A 23,319-nucleotide genomic window follows, 5' to 3' on the forward strand; every position below is an offset into this window, starting at 1 on the left:
ATTGCATTAGCACAAACAAACGGAAATTATTACTCGGTGAAATAACGGAACAGCGAAAAGAGATCAAATATATGGACATAAGTGATATGTCAGAAGTATGTTGATACTGTAAGGCTTTAAAGTTTAAGTCGAAGACTTGTAGATCGGCTAATTCCTGTTGCCATCAGGAAAACGTAGTGTTGCCTCCCAATGAAGAGGCGTATCCGTGAGAATTAAAAGATTTGATGCTTGGTGAAAGTGAAATCCACAAACACTACAGGCAAAATATCCGAGTCTACAATAATCTTTTTGTGTTCACATAATTCTGTGCTCAAAACGTAGATTTACACGATTCAGGACCATATGCTATGAGAATCTGTGGTCCCACAACAATTAAAGCTAAGACAAGTGTAATTTTGAAGACACCACAATTCGGGCAGGTGTATATTTATGATCATGGAGAAGCTATGCAACATAGAATCAAAACGTTGTTCGATCAAATCAGAGCATACATTTACACGATCGAATTTCAAAAATGGAGTTTACCTCACATGCATTTATTGATTACTTTGCAAAATAAATTATTAACTGCTGGTGATGTAGATCGCTTTGTCTGTGCTGAAATTCCAAACAGAGAAATCTATCCTTATTTTGTTACAAAGTCCTTAAACACATGTCTCACGGACCACATTTAAAAGATTCAGTATGTTGGGACTCAAAAGAGAAAAGGTGCATCCTGTTTCCCCTGATCATCCTTGAGATGTTTCTGCAACTTAATTGGAGTCCACCTGTGGTAAATTCAGTTGACTGGACATGATTTGGAAAGTCACACACCTGTCTATATAAGGTCCCACAGTTGACAGTTCATGTCAGAACACAAACTAAGCATGAAGTCAAAGGAATTGTCTGTAGACCTCCGAGACAGGATTGTCTCGAAGCACATATCTGGGGAAGGTTACAGAAAGATTTCTGCTGCTTTGAAGGTCCCAATGAGCACAGTGGCCTCCATCATCCGTAAGTGGAAGAAGTTCGAAACCACCAGGACTCTTCCTAGAGTTGGCCGGTCACCTAAACTGAGCGATCAGAGGAGAAGGGCCTTAGTCAGGGAGGTGACCAAGAACCTGATGGTCACTCTGTCAGAGCTCCAGAGGTCCTCTGTGGAGAGAGGAGAACCTTCCAGAAGGATAACCATCTCTGCAGCAATCCACCAATCAGGCCTGTATGGTAGAGTGGCCAGACGGAAGCCACTCCTTAGCAAAAGGCACATGGCAGCCCGCCTGGAGTTTGCCAAAAGGCACCTGAAGGACTCTCAGACCATGAGAAAGAAAATTATCTGGTCTGATGAGACAAAGATTGAACTCTTTGGTGTGAATGCCAGGCGTCACGTTTGGAGGAAACCTGGCACCATCCCTACAGTGAAGCATGGTGGTGGCAGCATCATGCTGTGGGGATGTTTTTCAGCGGCAGGAACTGGGAGACTAGTAAGGATAAAGGGAAAGATGACTGCAGCAATGTACAGAGACATCCTGGATGAAATCCTGCTCCAGAGCGCTCTTGACCTCAGACTAGGGCAATGGTTCATCTTTCAGCAGGACAACGACGATAAGCACACAGCCAAGATATCAAAGGAGTGGCTTCAGGACAACTCTGTGAATGTCCTTGAGTGGCCCAGCCAGAGCCCAGACTTGAATCCGATTGAACATCTCTGGAGAGATCTTTAAATGGCTGTGCACCGATGCTTCCCATCCCACCTGATGGAGCTTGAGAGGTGCTGTAACGAGGAATGGGCGAAACTGGCCAAGGATAGGTGTGCCAAGCTTGTGGCATCATATTCAACAAGACTTGAGGCTGTAATTGCTGCCAAAGGTGCATCGACAAAGTATTGAGCAAAGGCTGTGAATACTTATGTACATGTGATTTCTCAGTTTTTTTATTTTTAATAAATTTTCAAAAACCTCAAGTAAACTTTTTTCATGTTGTCATTATGGGGTGTTGTGTGCAGAATTCTGAGGAAAAAAATGAATTTAATCCATTTTGGAATAAGGCTGTAACATAACAAAAGGTGGAAAAAGTGATGCGCTGTGAATACTTTCTGGGTGCACTGTATGTCTATGTGTATGTGTATTTATATACAGTGATCCCTCGCTATATCGCGCTTCGTCTTTCGCGGCTTCACTCCATCGCGGATTTTAAATGTAAGCATATGTGAATATATATCGTGGATTTTTCACTGCTTCGCGGATGTCTGCGGTCTACAGTACGTGTGCTTCCTCAGTTGATTTGCCCATTTGAATTCAAACAAGGGACGCCTTTGAATTCAAACAAGGGACGCTATTGGCGGATGGCTGAGAAGCTACCCAATCAGAGCCTTCGGTTAAGTTCCTGTGTGCTGCTGATTGGCTCAGCGACGGAGTGCTGCATTAACCAGGAAGTCTAATCTCACTCATTCATCATTAACACACGTTACTGCTACTGCTGCAGGAGCCGTGTCCAAGCGCCAACAGAAGATGCAAATGATTGCAGAAAAGGTAAAAGTTTTGGATATGTTGAAGGAAGGAAACAGCTACACCGCTGCAGGACACCATTACAGCATCAATGAGTCCACGATTCTTTTTATTTAAAAAGGAGGAAAAGCATATAAGATCTACGGCCGCAGTGTCCTTTAACCAGGGTGCAAAACGAGTTGCAAGTGGACGTGATAAGACAGTAGTCTGGATGGAATCTGCTTTAGGGATTTGGATTGAAGAGTGATGGAAGAAGTACAACGGCGGTGCTACACAGTCGCCTGAAGAGGCTCCTTTAGAAGAGCTGTAACGCTATCCTTTGTAGTGCAGTAAAATTAAACTCATCGTTATCAGACAAGTCGTCGTGTCATTGTTGGTGAGTAACCATAATTAATTATTTACGTACAGTACTTATTACATGTACATAGTTTAGTGTCACTGTACACACATTTTACTGTATACAATTTTTCTTGCGTTGTACGTATTTATTGCTGGTGGCCTGTCTGTCGTAATGGCTGTAACATTTGTGATATCGGAGACGCTCGATATCTTTAAAATAATATTTAGGTTTTACATACATAATTTCAACGAATCTTACCTAATATCTAAGAGAATACAAAGGGTTTATGCTGTATAATTGTGCGTGAAATGTTTATAATAGTATGGGATAGCTTATAAGGGCTTAAAATATATAAAAATAACCATATAAACATATGGTTTCTACTTCGCGGATTTTCTTATTTCGCGGGTGGCTCTGGAACGCAACCCCCGCGATGGAGGAGGGATTACTGTATATATGTGTGTGTGTGTGTGTGTATGCATCTAACTAAGCAGTTACTCAGACATTAAAAAGAAAAGCTAATTATGTGTTATATGTGGTATTTTATTAGATATATAAAAAAAACTATACATAGAATTTTAATTATGCAGATGGATTGAAATGTAAAGTTTTGCTTCTAGAGCAGTAATTGTCTTCATGGGGTGGATTCAGACCCCATCTTCACAACGGCACGTAGCGCTGGAGGGGAATGTGGTAAGGGTTGGCGAGAGAGATATCTATAAAGGGAGAAAATGAATCATGTATCTTAAAATAGCTTTTTATTCCTCAGAGGAACATTATCAGACTTACAGGTATCCAAGGCAATATATAGCAAATACGGAGGTTGAGGGGAAGTGGATGTGTTTGCATCAGGCAATGCTTACATAGGAGACGGCAGAGACCCCAGCAAAAAATCGACTCCTCCTCTTCCTCTTCTTACTTTTTTTTGCCGAGTTAAGACACACTCTGCAAATGTTCTCTATAATCGGGCAACCTTATTAAAACTGAGAGAGCACAGCCATATCGGACTTTTTGACCCAATCTCACTGGAATCCCACCCTTAGCTAGCATGCTATGCTGACTCGACGCTAGGCCGGCCCCCGACAGGGAGCTCTTCTGAGAACAGGCCGAAGCAGAGGCACAGCAGACGGGGAGGAGCTGACCAAAGGCTCCGGCTCTTGGTTAGCATTGGAAGGCTAACCCTCCCAGTCATATTGTTTGCAAATGTTCAGTCTCTAGAAAATAAAATGGATGAGCTCCACGCTAGGATTTTCACGCAGAGGGACATTCAGGGACTCCATATTGTGTTTCTGCGAAACCTGGCTCTGGGAGAGGACACCTGATGAGGCAATAACAACAAACGGCAACACGGTCTTCAGGGAGGACCAATGTCCTGCGGACAGCATTAAGACTCGCGGCGGAGGAATGGCCGCCCTCGTCAAACAATTATGGTGTACCGACTGTAAGACCATTTCTAAATCCTGTTCTGAAAATATGGAATATCTGACTCTGAAGTTAAGGCAATTTTACCTGCCCAGAGAACTACAATGCATTATTGTGAGTGTTGTGTATATCCCCCCATCCGTTACACGATATGATCAACGAGCATGAAAACACATATCCTGACGCCACTGTTATCATTCTGGGAGATTTTAACCATTACAATCTCCGGAAAACATGCCTAAACTGCATCAGTTTGTGACCTTCCCCACTAGGGGAAATAAAACACTGGCAACATAAGAAACGCCTTTTCAGCTGAACCAAAACCTCATTTTGGAAAGTCTGATCACCTGGCGATTCGGCTTAAACCAGTTTACAACAAAAGGCTCAAGACAAAGCCAGTCATAGCCAGGACCATTAACACCTGGACTGATGATGCAAAAGCTAGTCTGCAGGGCTGCTTACAGGCCACAAACTGGAGCACCTTCAAAGAGACCACTAACGATATCCATGAATACACAGAGACTGTGAGTGACTACATTAGCTGGTGCACGTCCATATGTGCCCCTCCCAGGACTGTGTGTATGTTCCTCAACCAAAAACACTGGTTTAATGGGGACATAAAACAGAAAATCAGGAAGCGGCGGGAGGCCTTCAAGTCAGAAGATCAAGTGGAGTATAAGAGAGCCCGGTATGAGCTGCAGAAGCTCATCAGAGCAGCAAAAAGGGCTCACTCACAAAAACTTGAAGGCTACTACCTCAACCACAACATGCACCGCATGTGGCAGGGAATTCAGTCTGTCACAAACTACGGGAGAACCACAACAACCACAGACCCCCGAGATGCCACCCTTCCAGACAGCCTTAACACCTTCTATGCCAGGTTCAACAGGATGAACACAGACACACTCCCTCAAAAGCCCTCTGTGACCCCACAGACACTGTCTTTCAGGTGACACACACACAGGTTCTGAAAGTTCCTTCCGTGGACTCTATGTATGCACATAACTGTCAGAAAAGAGCAGAGGGAATTATCAGGGACTCACTCCATCCAGCTCACTCTCTGCTCAGACACAAAAGCTGTACGTACAACCTGAGACACAGCAGAGCAGACAGCATCATCACTCACCGAACAAGGTTTTTCAATAGCTTCTTCCCCACCACAGTTAGACTGATGGCAAAACAAAATTACTAAATATGTGCAATAACCCCTCACTACCTCACTTCATTTGTCATGTAAATGACAAGTGATAAATGTGCAATATTTTTAACTGTGCAATATAATTGTACTAGCGAACCCGCGGCGTACCATACGCCGCATAATCAGGCCGCTTGTTTAATGATTTTTAAGCACAGGGAGAAAATTAACATTTGAAAAATCGGTAATGTAATAAATCACCAAGAAAAGTAACATTGTAACAATGCATGGAACGAACCAACATACAATTGTCTGTGACTGAAAACTGGCGGACCGCCGTCGCGCCTTCTCCTCCTAGAGCGAGAGATCGGGGTGGGCGCGGAGGGCGGAACGGGAGGAGAGGGGAAGGACGCCCATTCCGCCCCCTCCGTCATGCTAGTCTGCTGATTTCTTGTTCAGTATGCACTGCCTGCTCATGTGCCCACCCCCAACTCGTCACCTGTGTCGTTTTCCTCTTTGCACAGTCCACATGCACCTGTGAGTCATGTAGACTTTTCATTGTTCTTTGCGGTTTTGGCTGCTTTTCTATATATATATATATATATATATATATATATATATATATATATATATATATATATATATATATATAATCCACCAAGTCACCTGACCACGGTTAGTAGCGAAGGGAGGGGGTGTGTACAAAGGGCAGGGACGTAATCCGTGTGAGCATATGACCCGCTAGCTAACCCACGGTGTAGCATACGCCGCATAATTATGTATTGATGGGTGAACACTTCCTGAACGACACAGTTGTCCAAACAGAAGTGAAAACAAAATCGAGCCCGGTGCATTCTTTAACTGCCTTGTAGCGCAGTGGTAGTGTTGCTGCTTTGCAGTAAGGAGACTGTGCAAGAATTTGGGTTCGCTTCCCGGTTCCTCCCTGTGTGGATAGCGCTTTGAATACTGAAAACACCGGTATATCAATGTAATGAAGTATTATTATTCTTATGTGTCCAGCGCTCTCTCTCTCTCTCGCGTGCGTGCCTGTGTATGTGTGTGCCGCTCGCTCGATGCACGTGTTCCTGCAGGCATACCAGTAAGTGAATGAAAAGATGGAACTCTGGAGAGAGCAACATACAACTGTCCGTGACTGAACACTAGTTTTGGGAGATACATGCATATCTTTTTGAAAGTTTGGCCATGTGCCTTATTAATTGTCATCGCAAAGGCAAATATAACCGGAAATTGTCTTCGTGTTAAAGTAAAAGGCAAATTATCCACGACAAACAAACTGTTTTACACGCTGCATACCAACCCGCGGCGTACTATACGCCGCATAATCACGCCGCTTGTTTAATGTTTTTTAAACAGAGGGAAAAAAATAAACATTTGCAAAATCCATAACGCTGCTTTCAGTAAGTACAATGCACACGTGTTTAATTTGTCAGCCACTTTTTGCCAGCCGTCTTTTCTGGTTTGGGCTGCTTTTGCAGTGTTACCGCTTGTGCATATTAAATCTTGAAATCCTTCGAGTAACTAATTAACTAACTAACACCCACCCACCCAGCTTGTGTGAAAAAAATGCGCCCGTTCTTACATTATTTTGTTGCAGCCTGCATAATTCGTTTAGTGTTGTGTTTTTTTAAATGTGTGTTCAGATATCTCTGCACTCGGAAGCTTTTCGAACAAAAGGTGCATTGAAAGTCCTGTGTGGAATGCATGTGTTCAGGGGAGTGTGTCTTGAAATGTTTTTCAGGAAGAGGAGAGTGGGCAGGTGACGTCACATTAGTGTGGCGAGCAAGTGGGTGTGCACCCTGTGTGCACATACCGACAGCGTCAAAAGATGTCACCAGAAGGTTATCACGTGTGTATTTGAGAGGCATGAGAACCTCGTAATGCTCATGATCCAGAGGACCGCTAAAGAGCAGGGATATGGAGAGACGCTGGGCTGGATTGTAAACTCGAGGAGAGGCATGAGGACGTTCTTGGAAGTAAATGCTGATAGTAGCTGGAAGGATTTGGGACATTGCCACAATTTCTGCCTCGCCACCATAGACTCCGGACGTATTCATGAAGTCAGCTTATTGTTGAGCAGACTGTATAACAATGCCTCTGTGACTAACAACAACGGACACCACGTTGCCAAAGTTATCCCAATGTTGGCAAACAAAGCCGACAGCCATGTTGCAAAGTTTGAGAGCAACAGTTTCGTCAATGACATTTTTCCAGAAAAAACCCGACTGATAGAAACAAACAGTTACCTGATGCAGGAATTTGTATAACATTGAAAGAAGTGTTGTTTCCATGAAATACATTTGAAGCGGTAGCCATGGAGGGCAAAAGAACAGTCAACGTGGCTCACAGCTGGATTTGTTCAGCAGCACAGACCAAAGCGAGTGAGTATGTGTTTGATGAGCTGTTCGAGTTGGCGGGCAGTGATCTGAGGTGCGTTCCCAATCACGTGGGAGGAGGGGTAGAGTTTCTGTGCGGGGCTTCGTTGTTCCTTTCCCATGGTTTTCGATGGTGGACGCGGTCGGGTGTCGTAACCGAAAAGAATAATGAAAAGTCAACGTGGCTCAGAGGTGCATGTGGACTCCTAGCACAGACGAAAGGGACTAACTGGGTGGTCGGTGAGTTTTTGCATCCGGGCACATGAGCAGGCAGTGTGAATGCCTAGAGAGCGAGAGTAGACGCGGGCCGGGGAAAAAGGAGTGTTGGCGGGCAGGGAAACGTCTTCCGTGCTCCTGCAGGACCATCTAAGAAGACGCATGTTTGTCGCGGATGCGAATTGCTGTATGTAGCGTGCAAAACAGTTTGCTATGGTGCACGCTTTCGTGCGTCGTAACTGAAAAGTCAACGTGGCTCAGAGGTGCATGTGTACTGTAGCACAGACGAACATAAATGACGGCGTGTTTTCCGAGTCGTCGCGTCCGAGTTGGTGGGCATGGCTCTGCAAGTTGTCGTCGTATCCAATGGTCTTAGAGTTGGTGGGCGTGGCTCCTTCCTGCTTGCACCATTGGCGTCTTACTTGTCGGTGGTTTAGTGAATCCATGCCCCTTCCGGCGTGCTTTCCATGGGTGGCTACTTGTCGGCGTCTTAGTGAATTATATATATAGATTTTTTATGTAGATATTACCACTTTTCTGTATAGTGTTGGTATAATTCATATTATTTATTATATTGTTTTTTTTTAAATGTTTATTATGACTCTGAAAGAGCTCTGCACAAGAATTCCAATGTGCCTTGACTGTTGGTTTTATGCACAAATGGCAAATAAAGAACCTTGAACCTTGACTCCAACCTGACCCCCTATCCCACCTGGCACACACTTCCTTACCTTCACGTGGTATCAGAAGGTACAGCACATATCTTGTCCAGATCAGGCATTAAAATAGTGCACAAACCTATAAACACTCTGTGCACAGTCCTTTTTAATGCTAAAAGCAAGAATCAGCAGCAGAGACACAACGCGATTTACAGCATTTCATGTGATTCATGTCCAGCTGTATATGTGGTGCAGACATCAACAATACTCGCCACACGTTTACAGGAACATCTGATTTAGCCCAGTATGACTTTCTGTGCATGACAGGGAGTGTACAATGACTGCTAGTTCTCTTCCACTATACAGTAATCCCTCGCTATATCGCGCTTCGACTTTCGCGGCTTCACTCTATCGCGGATTTTATATGTAAGCATATTTAAATATATATCACGGATTTTTTGCTGGTTCGCGGATTTCTGTGGACAATGGGTCTTTTAATTTCTGGTACATGCTTCCTCAGTTGGTTTGCACAGTTGATTTCATACAAGGGACGCTATTGGCAGATGGCTGAGAAGCTACCCAACCAGAGCGCGTATTACGTATTAATTAAAACTCCTCAAATATATTGTGAGCACGGGGGCTGTTCGAACCCCTAGAGGATATGGCCGCTCTTCAAAAAACGCTGAAAGATTATCTTCACATTGCTCTCTTCCTTGCTGGGCTTACATATGGCTGCTTTGTCAAGCGATATGCTTCCCGCACTGTGCTTCGTATACTTAAAAGATCAAACAGCACGTATTGATTTTTGATTGTTTGCTTTTCTCTCTCTCTCTCTCTCTCGCTCTGACATTCTCTGCTCCTGACGGAGGTGGTGTGAGCAGTGGTCTGTTCGCACCCCTAGACAATACGGACGCTCGTCTAAAAATGCTGAAAGATTACCTTCACGTGGCTCCCATCTGTGCAGCTGCTTTTTTCAAGCGACATGCTTCCCGCACGGTGCTTCGCATACTTAAAAGCTCGAAGGGCACGTATTGATTTTTGATTGTTTGTTTTTCTCTCTCTCTCTTTCTCTGACATTCTCTGCTCCTGACGGAGGGGGTGTGAGCAGAGGGGCTGTTCGCACACAAGCCTAGAGGATACAGACGCTCCTCTAAAAAATGCTGAAAGACTACCTTTACATTGCAGCTGCTTTGTCCGGCGGTGCTTCGCATACTTAAAAGCCAAACAGCCCTATTGATTTTTGTTTGCTTTTTTCTCTCTCTCTCTTTGACATTCTCTGCTCCTGACGCGCACTCCTTTGAAGAGGAAGATATGTTTCCATTCTTTTAATTGTGAGACGGAACTGTCATCTCTGTCTTGTCATGGAGCACAGTTTAAACTTTTGAAAAAGAGACAAATGTTTGTTTGCAGTGTTTGAATAAAGTTCCTGTCTCTCTACAACCTCCTGTGTTTCTGTGCAAATCTGTGACCCAAGCATGACAATATAAAAATAACCATATAAACATATGGTTTCTACTTCGCGGATTTTCACCTTTCGCGGGGGGTTCTGGAACGCAACCCCCGCGATCGAGGAGGGATTACTGTGTACTGCTTAATAGACACTCACTGTCTGCATCTCCTTAGTGGACCAAAATGATTCATATACAGTCTTCCCATCTCTCCCTAAGTTTTTCTCTGGGTGATTGAGATTTCCACCCATGTTAAAGATCTACTGATTGGCTTGAATAGCAACTTCAAATGATGTGTGTTGTGTTAGAGGATATGACTGTGTGTCCATTCCAGGAATTGTTTTTTAATTTCTACACAGTTCTACTAGGATAAGTCCCAGCTCCCCATAACCAAATGATGTGTAGTATGACGTTATCTCAGAAAATGTCATCACTCGCATGAATGAAACCAGCTACACTGGCCACAATTCGAGAAGAAATTGAAGTGGTATGCACATCAGTCTCATTGGACATTTTGGCCAATGTTATTCAAGCAGTAGATTGCCATAATATGAAGTGTCTAGACACTATGGTAACCATTTTGAGCACCTTTTGTAAATGTAAAAGTCAAAAGTGACATAAATTCATCCCTTGATATCTGTATACATTTAATATCAGGACTTTAATACAGGTTTATCTATATATATATATATATATATATATATATATATATATATATATATATATATATATATATATATATATATACAGTGGAACCTCAATTTGTGAGCATAATTCGTTCTGGAAACGTGCTCGTAGTCCAAAGCACTCGTATATCAAAGTGAATTTCCCCATAAGAAATAATGGAAATTCAGATGATTTGTTCCACAACCCAAAACTATTCATATAAAAATGATTAATACAAAATATAAAGTAAAAATACATAAAACAAATTAACTTGCACTTTACCTTTGAAGAGAATCATGGCTGGTGTGAGTGAGCTTCTAAACTCTTGTGGGATTGCACCCAATGGGACGACACGCAGAAGAGCGTCCCAAAGCAATCGCAGTCTCCCAGTGCTGTAGCAGTTCACCGTAAAAGTGAATCCGAAAAGATCGCGGACATGCTATAAGCGCCTGCCGTCAATGGGTGATACAAGGAACATTATAAATGTGCAGGGTCCTGCCTGACTGCTGTGTCTGTGTATAAATAACCGCGCTGTTGCTGTTTTAAGCTGAATAAAGCTTGTGTTGCTAAAGTACTCAGACTCAGCTTCGTGTTTTAGGGTGCAAGACGGGGACTTGCACGTCACAGCACACACGCGCGCGCGAGCACACACACACACACACAAACACACACACGCGCGCACACAGTCACAATGTTAATGCTGTAGTAAACACTATACGCTCGTACGGATGTTGACTGTATGAGTGAGGCACGCCGACTCAGATGGAGAATAGGAGACGATTGCCCACAATCCCGCAGTGAGAGAGAGAGAGAAGAACCATCAGCTCAGTTGTGATCACATGACGCTCAGCAGACAAACTACTCGTACTGCAAGACCTCGCTCGTTTATCAAGTGAAAATGTATTAAAAATTTTTGCTTGTCTTGCAAAACACTCGTAAACCAAGTTACTCGCAAACCGAGGTTCCACTGTGTATATATATATATATATATATATATATATATATATATATATATATATATATATATATATACTGTACATACATACAGTATGTGTATATAAATGTTTTTGGCAGATAAATGAATATAAGTAATCATCCAGATGCTTGTAGTTTTGTACAAAATAAATCAACACTAGAAATTTTACCGTTTTACTAAATCTTCATTGAACACCTTTAAATCAATAATGTAATTAATATATTACATTTTTTTTCTTAAAGCAGATGTTTTTTGAAGGCATTTACTTTTATAGTTAATAATTTATAACCATTAGAAGTGTTTATAAAAATGTTTAATAGCCTTGAGAGTATAAACTAAATTTCACCATGCAGTCTTCTAATAAAGATAAGAACATTTGTTTAAAAGGCATATGTGCAGTATTGTCTTCATAGGACGAACAGTAGTCTATACTAAGTGAATTGCTTTTAAGATTTGATCATATCTTTAATTTATATTTCTGTTTATTTTACTATGTTCTCTATAGGTGCAGCCAAGCTGTATGCCTTCTGGATTGTTATAAACTTTAGAGAGGCCTACAACCTGTTTGCTGTCAATGGCATTCTTTTCAACCATGAGAGTCCAAGACGAGGTAAAGAAACATTATACGATATATCAGAACACATTACACCCATCAAGAACTCTGGAGCCACCATAAATTATCATAATAGAAAAGTTTCATGGGCTTGTGAACTGGTGTGACTATTCTGTATAAATGATGGGGTGGACATATTATATCACCGGATTAGATTTTCATGATTTTTTATAGTTCTGTTTGGCATTTGACATTTAATATATTTATATACAGTATAGGACAGACTTCCTAACATCTTTCAGATGGGGGAAAATCTGATATTTGGAAATTTTGCATTTAGAACTTTCTTTTCATATAAGACTTTAACTTTAGCATGTAATTACATTTAATATTTTATGCTTTAATTATGTGCAAAGTATTTCACTCTGAAACAATGTATGCTTGATTGTAAGTCTTACTGTATACATTTTGGATGGGTGGAGAATCTGGAGTTCTTGGGGGAGATTAAAAAAAACAAACACACACAAAACACATCTAGATGCATTTTATGCAGCCATATTATAATTATTGTGAAATATGTTTTACTGGAATTAGACACATTTGATTTTCAATAGATTCAAAACCAAAATCTTAAGTATAGTTTACTCTTTGGCAATTACATTAAGAAGTGGTTAGATGTATTTCATTCATCACAGTAAAATAATTCAGCTGAATTTGTTTAAACACATTGAAAAGTTCATGTAATTTATCTCAATTGCAATTTTACAATAAAGTTTAAAAAGTTATTTGTAAACATTTAGCCCAAAGTTATGAATGTGAACTTAGAAATTGTATGTCACAAAGCAGTGAGACACATGTTTTCAAAAAGGTATAAATCTTAGGACTTGAGAATTGCTGGTTATCTTCATCTGTGTGTGGGAATCCAAAAGTAAGTGACAAGGATGATAAATGCATTATCCTATCCAGTTCTTTGGTGAAGGAATCAGCAGGATGAATACTGTGTTATCTGATCATATAGTTTTGGGTAGTATTTAATGATTACAGTTGCATTTTCCCTTACATTTTCCATGGAAATAGTCTGTCTTTTGTTTTTTTAATTTATTTTGTTTTGATAGCGTAATCTGCCCTCAGTATTTTTAAATTCAGCACATAACTCACTGCTCTAAATTTAAACAAAAGTATTTTTTATTAATATTTTAATTAATGGGCAATAACAGTTAATTTCCTCAAATTTTTAGTATAAGCAATGGGCACTCAAATCATGATTTACAGGTATGGTTAGCTGGCATGTATAGTAGCAGCACTGGTAGCAAAGTTGGAAAAAAACTGGGACGCTAGACTCATGCAGGACCAATTTGTTGTTGTAAGGAGAACTAGTACCTGAAGGGAAATCCAGGCAGACACATGGAGAATATGTTAGGTCCACACTGGCAATTCCCGGATTGGGGTTTGAACTGAAGGCTGGAGCTGTGAGGCAGAGCACTAGCTCCTGTGCTACCTATTACCCTAAAATGAAATCATCCTCTGTCAAAATGGGTCCCTTAAGAGAAGAAGTTACATTATGCATTCTTTTCCTGTGTGGCAGCTGTTTTACATTGCTTGCTATGAAATGTATTCTGCTTGATATGTACCTGCTGATTCAAAAAAGCATACTTGTTTGACTCAGTCTCCTTAGCTTTAGGAAAATAACAGTCTGCAGTAATTTTTTAAACTTCATTGTTTAGTGGTTGGAACCATAACTTTATAGTAAGTGTCTGCCAGGCCTACTATCAATCATTGGATTGTCACTTTTTAGAAAGCAGAGAGTAAACTGCACTGTCTAGAAGCTGTCTGTTAAAATCCTTTAAGCAATTTGTGGATACTCAGTTGGAATTAATACTAAAGTCATATTTTAGCTTTTTGTGTTTAGTTCAGTTTGAAAATACCAAAATTTACGTACGATTGCTTATGTTGGCAAGATTAGGTTAACAAGAAATATATTTAGCTACATATTTATCAGTCTGATTATTTTCACTGAGAGCATTGACATGCTACTTACTAGCTTTTAAACCATTTGACTTTAAGCTTTATTTAACATATATCAAATACATCATGGTTTTAGTTATGGACAAGGTTACTGTTGCTTTGCCATTTTGTACTAGTTTAATTTCTATGTTATTTCTGATCTTACTTGGAAATTCATTTTAGTTTTAGTTAGTCGTCTTGCTGGTTTTGATTTAGTTTTCATTTTACAAAGGCATTTTTATTTTATTTATATAGATATTAGGTTCAGTTTTAGCAGTTATTGTATGGATAAAGACATATTATGTAGTGTAGCTTTGTGTCAAAAGCAGAGAGAATTTTATTAGCGTTATTGGGTTTGAAGATAATATTTGTTTAATATTAGTAGAAGCGTTTAGGAACATCATGTTTAAAATAAGCGAAAATCAAACGAGATATTAAATTAAATGTTTTCATAATCTGTGCTGAATAAACTGATCCAAATTTAACTGGAATAAAGTAGGCAAAAGCAGCCTAATACTGTAAAAATATTAAGAACAGGAATACTTCTTTCTCCAGTACAAAGTTAATTTTTCTACAGTCCTAACGTGCACATATCATGTTAAATCTGAGATAGAGAGAAACAGCAAATTTTCTGAACAGTGGCATGCCACATAGCCAATTGATATGCCAGTTTCACTGGACAAATTAACTTCAGGTTCTTTGTGTTTTCTATGTTTGATTGAGTTTGTTCCCCAAATTGCTAAAGTTTGTAAATCTGGTAGTGTTTACTGTCTTGCATTATGTGGACTTGAACTTGAATGTGTGCTCTCTTGGTTCTTTTTTAACATTTCTTTTTCTTTGCCCAGAAATAGATTGTTGGCTAATTCGTGATGACTCAAGGGGAATTTTAAGGTTTATGAATCTGTTATATGGTCTTCATCAATTTCTAAATGACTCACTATTAGTGCACAATGAATTGCTTTCTTATTTGCATGCTTTACACTCTGATAGCCCTTATTCAGCTCTCTTGCTGCCATAAACATTGTTTAAACAGCCTACCTCCATCACTAGCCACTGTTCATTAGAGACTTATAAACTCAGGGAAGGCTTTGTGCTTGGACTAGTGAAGTTATCTAAAGAATAATGGCAAAGAGGTAAAGAGGATTTGATTGGCCAGCATATCAGCAGTAATATTTCTTTGAAAAACAAAGAACACATAATTATTCCTATAACAGCATCTGTGAGAAATTATTTTTTGTAATGTTTTATGTTATTTTAATTTTTATTATCGGCTACTGTACTAATTCAGGTTACTTTTAGTTTTTTTTTCTTGGTTTTGTTACTTTTTTTTTTTATTAATAGTTTTTGTCTTCATTTTAGTTCTTATTTACAATAGTAACCATGGTCATGACTGCTAAAAACTCAAAAAAAAAAAAAAAAAATAACAGCAGTATCTTATTACATACAGTATATACAGGCTTCAGAATGATCCATACATTATACCTAATGTAAAACATGAAGCTTAAGTAAATGTTTGCTTTCTTCTTGTTGTGGAGTCTAGTCTTTCTGTAATTTGTCATTACCAATGATTGACATGAATCAACTTTTATTGATTTATTTATTTTCAATTCAAAGACCTGTTCCTTTAAAATTGTCGTTTTATTTGCATTGTATTAGTTTTGTGATCAGATCATTTATTAAATTATTACCAATACAAACTGGTGTTAACCAACATTAAACCATAAAAACTTTATAAGCTAAGAATAACCTCCCCACAGCACCCTCTCAATCTCCATGTTCCTTTTGCATTGTATCATTATGAATTCTGGATCTTTCTGGCTGATGGACAAGCATGCTGGTGGTATTAGCATGAACTAAAATGCTTTTCTACAGCAGGTCTTGAATGTCACTAAAGGAAACATTAATTCTGCTTTGCATAAAAAAGTTTGTTCAGTTAAATGTTTGTGAGCTCAAGTGAAAACAAAGTTAAAAAAACTCACAAACAAATGTATGTTTGAGTAAAGAAAACTTTGGAGTTTTGGAATGACTTACTCCAAGTTCAAACTTAAACCCTCAAAGATACTGTAGCTCAACCTAAAATAAATAGCTGGTAATCAAAAAGTCACAAATAACATTGATTTCAAGCAGTTTGTGTATGGTGGAGAGGGTGCAGTTTCCATTACATTGCCAAACAGAGTGGTCAATAATTACAAGAAGTATCAGGGTATAGCCTCTTCTGCTGAAGGGAGTGTAGCCAAAGTTTAAGTAAGCAAGAAGATTTAGTTTCTCACACAGGACTGTTCATATAACTCAAATTCCTTGAGTAAATGCAGTAAATTTTACTTGTTCATTCAAGGATTCTTTTGTTTCATTTTACAGTGTGGTTGCAGATCTAATAACAAACACGCTGAGAAGCATATGCATTAATGCAGAAGTTCAAATGGGATAAAAACTTTTCACAATGAGATACAAATGTGTACATCAGGTTTTAGGGGGCTCTCCTATCTTCTAACTAATATGCTTGGTTCATTGTACTATCACCACTTCACCTCTAAATTCTAATAGATACTCCATCTCATGGCTCTTTTTTTTATCATACATTACTTTGGAATGCCGGTATGTGAAATATGTCTTTTTGATTGCTTAATCATAAAATCATTGTTCATGGTTATGAAGTGATGTCTAGACCTATCTTGAGGTAGGTTTAGCTTTGACCGGATATGCTGAGTTTTTCTATTACTTTTTTACATCAGGTTTCTGCATTTCATATTGAGTTACACCATTAATTGCTAAGAAATGTCACATTGTTATTTTTTAAAAGTTATCTAGATAATTAAGTTCCTCTGTTATTTCCAAAACTAATCTATAGGCCAATATAGTGGAAACTACTTAAACATGCCTGTTGTGTGTTTCTTATATAAATAAATAAAGATATATATATATATATATGGAAGAGAAGGTCTGTGATACGGTTTGCATATTTGCAGTTGGAGATCCCCAAAGGGAGAAAAAACGAATCACGTATCATAAAATAGTTTTATTCCTGAGCTTTTAACCCCTATCAGGGGTCTTCATCAGAGGATAATGCTTAGACTTACAAGAATCAAAGGCAATATATAGCAACACATTCAGTATTGGGGGGGTGGTGGTGACTAAGTCAGTATGATCAAGTTTTATCTGATGTGTTTAATTTGTGGTGCTGTGTTCTTTGTTTGTTATTGTCTGTAGTCCATGGAAGGCATGTAGTTTTAGTATTCCGTTGACTTTTTACAAATGGTAGTAAACTCAAGCGTGATATTCCTGAAAATTTCAGCATTGTAGTCCTAATGTTAGCAACAAATATAGTGTATTATCATTAAACAACACACCTGACAAGATATTGCACAAATCAATTATGACATTTAATAGTTGCAGTTTTTACCATTTGAAATCATTTAGAGTAAGGCTGTTAAAGTTTTTTCCCCAACATTAAGAAAAAAAACAGGTGCTAGTTTATTGAAACAGTCTCAATTCAGTGTGGCACAGAAATAACTTTGGGGTTCAGAAGGTGCACCTTTACCTCCATCTCTTAAACTCTTTGATGCTTTAAATTGCAGTGCAGAATATGAAACAGTAGTCTGTTAGCCCAAAATAAAGCAGCAGAATTAAATGGTGTCTAGTTAAAAACACAATTTAATGTAAGTGAAAATGGCAAGACTTATAATATCTGGTTCCTGTATCATTTGATTTCATGAGACGCATCTTTTGCTAATTTGTACATTTATATTATGTATTTTAGACAAACAGTCCTTTGCTTTCCCTCAGACATCTTCACATTTTCTTGTTACACAACCTTGAATTACAGTGGGTTTGAGTTGACTTTTTTGACACTGATCAACAGAAAAAGATTCATTAATGTCAAGAGACTCTCAGAAAAATGGTGTATATGAATTACAAATAATAGGAAACAAACAATAACTGATCACATAAATATTCATCCCTTTTAATATGACACACCTAAATCATCACTGGTATAGTCAATTGTTTTTATATACACAACTCACTGAATATCCTTTGGAGCCCAGTTAAATCAATTGGAAAGAGTATAGCATAACTATAAATCTACTTAGAGCAGGCTGCCTATAAAAACAAAGTGATCATTCAAAAAGAAGATTAATGAGTAAGGCTAATAACTCTACTAATAACTGAAGGTGCTACAAGCTACAGTTGATAAGATTTACAAGACTGTTCATACAGTAGTTGCCTGGGTGCTTCACAAACTTATGGGAAAGCTGCAAAGAGAAAATTATATGTAATTAATTTAAACCACTTTGAAAGGATCTGTTTTCACTTTAACAGTAAAGATTTTTTTTCTGTTGATCCGTGTCAAGTGAAATCCAATGTGGTTCAATGTTGTATAACAATCAAATGTGAAAACTTCCAAGAGGGTGAATACTTTTTATAGGCACTGTAGAAATATAAATAACTAAACACTTCAAGTTGAGATACAGGAACAGCTGAAATAATTCTTTCTAGGAAGGATTGCTGCCCAGGTTTGGTTCCTGCCAGAGACTAGTTGCCTTTTTTATCCACACAGTAAATGACTGTTAAACCTTTATACTGCACTAAGGGTCAATTTAATATGACACAACAAAGGAATACAATACATTAAGAATGTAATATTAAAAACATAAATAGTACAACTTGAGTCCTTTCATCTAAAGAATTGTTTAATCCCTGACTTAGAGGGTTCATGGCAAAAGCTATCAGTGAGTCATACTTCACACCTCAACTTATTTTTTATGAATGAAAGCTATGTAACATGATCACAATCACCATTAGATCAGTTTCAGCTTTGTTATTTACTGGATGCTGGGTCAAAGTGAAATACTTTTTAAACAATAAATTTACACTTAGAAAATTTTGTAAGTTTTAGGAACTTTAAATGTGGTGGTTAGTGGGATGTTCACATTAAGGTAAAATATACCCAGATACACTCAGATTTTTAGCACATGGTGGTCTCATCAGTTACAGCTGCATCTGAAGCTGTTTATAAAAAATAGGTTATTCAGTATTACAATATGAGCTCAGTGTTGTTTTGACAATGTGTTGATGTCATCTATAATTCCTGTTAAAGACACTAGCTGATGAAAATTAAGTTATTAAAGAGTTGTTTTGAGAACCCAGAGATAACTGATTTTAGACCTTTTTTACTCAGTACTTTATAATACTACACAATACAAATTATACAATAATTAACAGCATATTTTAAGTTTTTTGCACTTGACTAAGTGGGTAAGGCAAATAGTGATAAACAAATTAGTAAATTTACCATTTTCCAAACAAAATAATTACTTTCTTTATTATGCTTGATAAAATTTAGGGTCATGAAGTGCAGGAGACACTCACAGTTGGAAAGCCATTCCATTGTAGTGACCATTCATACCCACTTCCACTCTAACATAGGCTAATGTACTTAAAAATTAATCTAAAAATACTTTTGGATGTTGAAGGTAAACTAGAGGACAGTGAAATAATCCCTCAATAACACTGTATAGGCAGTGAGCAGGCCTAGGATTTGACCCTGAATATGTTTGCAGCATATTAGAATGTTTTCCTAGATTGGTGCTGGCCTTTCCCTGATGATGTTATATGGAGCCTAATGTACTTTTGTATGCAACTAATTAAATGTTATAATTTTTCCAGAAGAGCAACATTTTATTGTTTTTTTTATTTATATAATGAGGTTTCTTAAATGTGAATTTTCTGGAATGAACAAAAGTTTGCATTCTGCATACTATATGACAAAATGTGTTGTGACATTTTTTCCCCATCTATAACCTGTACTCAATAAATAGAAAATAATAATTGTTATATAATTTATTTCAATATAATTTTGTTGAAGAAGTTAAGATTTTAGCTTAGCTATGCATGAATATTAAAGCTAGATTGGTACACAGATGCAACAGTAAATAGAATTGTTTCATATTTCTGAAATATATGATGAAAGCAAATAGAGAGTACTAAAAGCAAGTCATGCTTAGTTTCACTTCTTAATGTGTGTCTTAAATCATTAAATTGGTTTCAAACAAGAATGGCAAAGTAGCAGCCAAAACATAAATGAAAATGTCTAAAAAGAAGATTACTTTGTTTTGTTTTTCTAATATGTAGATTTTTTTTAGAACTTTTAGGCTAAAAATATCCCCTGCAGCTCAACACTGCAATTTTCTTTTGACAAGTAGTGTTAAGGTGGCATTGTTTTTGGAAGACTGCATAGTTTAGTGGTGTACCCTAATGATAAAGGCCAACTTTGGTGTTTGTTTTAAATTATACATCTTTTGTGGAAGATTATATGCTGTATGCTTTGGTAAATCAGCAGCCACTGTCCTTGAGTATTGATAGACAGACTTATTGCTGTGTGATTAAAATGTATTTCTTAAAAGAGTTTACCGTTATTATTATTGTTTTTCTGTTGATATAGATAAGTATATATTTGGGAATTTAAATTAGTTTTTTTTAATAGTTAACATTTAAAACAATGCACTTATGTTGCATTTTATCGGTACAGATTTGTGTTTGTGTTTATAAAATGTCCTTACAATTTTTTTCTTCTGCCTAATACATGCAGGTATGTTTTTGCTGTTTCATTTCTGCCCTTATTATTTTCTGAACATAAAATAACACTGTATAATAAATCTCTTTCTATTTAGGGAGATTATATATAAAACAGTTATTACTATATGGAAGAATTTGCCTCTGCATTTCTTGCTTGGGCTTCTTCCTTAAAGATTTTATTGTACACAAGCATAACAAGAATTTTTTTTTTTCATCTGTGTTTGGTTAACTTTAAATATTCACATCAACCTGCAAGATCCTTAATCAGACAAGGCAATTTTGAAAAATGAATGAATGGGTTAAAATTGTAAAGCTAAATGTAAATAAATAAATGGAAAAATATAATCAGCTAATGAAAGCCGACAAATGACAAAAGTAAAATTCCAGGCTACTCAGATACATCGTACCCTTAAAAATACAGGTAATATACCTTTGATCATTCAACAATGCACTGCATTAATATATATATATATCCATCCATCCATCCATCCATCCTCTTCTGCTTATCTGAGGTCAGGTCGCGGGGGCAGCAGCTTGAGCAGAGATGCCCAGACTTCCCTCTCCCCGGCCACTTCTTCTAGCTCTTCCGGGAGAATCCCGAGGTGTTCCCAGGCCAGCCGGGAGACATAGTCCCTCCAGCGTGTCCTGGTTCTTCCCCGGGGCCTCCTTCCGGTTGGACGTGCCCGGAACACCTCACTAGGGAGATGTCCAGGAGGCAATCTGATCAGATGCCCGAGCCACCTCATCTGACTCCTCTCGATGCGGAGGAGCAGCGGCGCTACTCTGAGCCCCTCCTGGATGACTGAGCTTCTCACCCTATCTTTAAGGGACAGCCCAGACACCCTGCGGAGAAAACTCATTTCAGCCGCTTGTATTCGCGATCTCATTCTTTTGGTCACTATCCATAGATCATGACCATAGGTGAGGGTAGGAACATAGATCGACTGGTAAATTGAGAGCTTCGCCTTGCATCCTGCATCACTGCGGACGCCGCACCGATCCGCCTGTCGATCTCATGCTCCATTCTTCCCTCACTCGTGAACAAGACCCTGAGATACTTGAACTCCTCCACTTGGGGCAGGATCTCGCTCCCAACCCTGAGAGGGCACTCCACCGGCTGAGGACCACAGTCTCGGATTTGGAGGTGCTGATTCCCATCCCAGCCGCTTCACACTTGGCTGCGAACCGATCCAGAGAGAGCTGAAGATCACGGCCTGATGAAGCAAACAGGACAACATCATCTGCAAAAAGCAGTGACCCAATCCTGAGTCCACCAAACCGGACCCCCTCAACACCCTAGAAATTCTGTCCATAAAAGTTATGAACAGAATCAGTGAAAAAGGGCAGCCCTGGCGGAGTCCAACTCTTACTGGAAACGGGTTCGACTTACTTCCGGCAATGCGGACCAAGCTCTGACACCGGTTGTACAGGGACCGAACAGCCCTTATCAGGGGGTCGGGTACCCCATACTCCCGGAGCACACAGGATTCCCCGAGGGACACAGTCGAACGCCTTTTCCAAGTCCACAAAACACATGTAGACTGGTTGGGCGAACTCCCATGCACCCTCTAGGACATGCTAAGGGTGTAGAGCTGGTCCACTGTTCCGTGACCAGGATGAAAACCACACTGTTCCTCCTGAATACGAGGTTCGACTATCCGACGGACCCTCCTCTCCAGAACCCCCGAATAGACTTTTCCAGGGAGGCTGAGGAGTGTGATCCCTCTGTAGTTGGAAAACACACTCCGGCCCCCCTTCTTAAAGAGGGGGACCACCACCCCGGCCTGCCAATCCAGAGGCACTGTCCCTGATGTCCATGCAATGTTGCAGAGATGTGTCAACCAAGACAGCCCTACAACATCCAGAGCCTTGAGGAACTCCGGGCGTATCTCATCCACCCCCGGGGCCCTGCCACCAAGGAGTTTTTTGACCACCTCGGTGACCTCAGTCCCAGAGATGGGGGAGCCCACCTCCGAGTCCCCAGGCTCTGCTTCCTCATTGGAAGGCATTTTAGTGGGATTGAGGAGGTCTTCGAAGTACTCCCCCCACCGACCCACAACGTCCCGAGTCGAGGTCAGCAGCACACCATCCCCACCATATACAGTGTTGACACTGCACTGCTTCCCCCTCCTGAGATGCCGGACGGTGGACCAGAATCTCATCGAAGCCGTCCGAAAGTCATTCTCCATGGCCTCCCCAAACTCCTCCCATGGCCGAGTTTTTGCCTCAGCAACCACCAAAGCCGCATTCCGCTTGGCCTGCCGGTACCTATTAGCTGCCTCCAGAGTCCCACAGGACAAAAGGGACTGGTAGAACCCCTTCTTCAGCTTGACAGCATCCCTCACCGCCAGTGTCCACCAACGGTTTTCGGGGATTGCCGCCACGACAGGCACCGACCACCTTACGGCCACAGCTCCGGTCAGCTGCCTCAACAATAGAGGCACGGAACAT

At 39.6% G+C, this 23,319-nt stretch overlaps 1 protein-coding gene across 1 annotated transcript in view; it reads left to right on the forward strand.

Annotated features, from left to right (window-relative positions):
• The window catches only part of gmds (GDP-mannose 4,6-dehydratase), a 479,963-nt gene that overhangs the window by 402,469 nt on the left and 54,175 nt on the right, over window positions 1-23,319 (forward strand). The window contains exon 6 of the mRNA XM_051928781.1: window positions 12,244-12,348. Within this exon, the coding sequence (XP_051784741.1) occupies window positions 12,244-12,348 (105 nt within the window). The remainder of the gene's footprint in view (window positions 1-12,243; window positions 12,349-23,319) is intronic.

The sequence above is a fragment of the Erpetoichthys calabaricus genome, chromosome 6 (genome assembly GCF_900747795.2).
Source record: "Erpetoichthys calabaricus chromosome 6, fErpCal1.3, whole genome shotgun sequence".
NCBI lineage: Eukaryota > Metazoa > Chordata > Cladistia > Polypteriformes > Polypteridae > Erpetoichthys > Erpetoichthys calabaricus.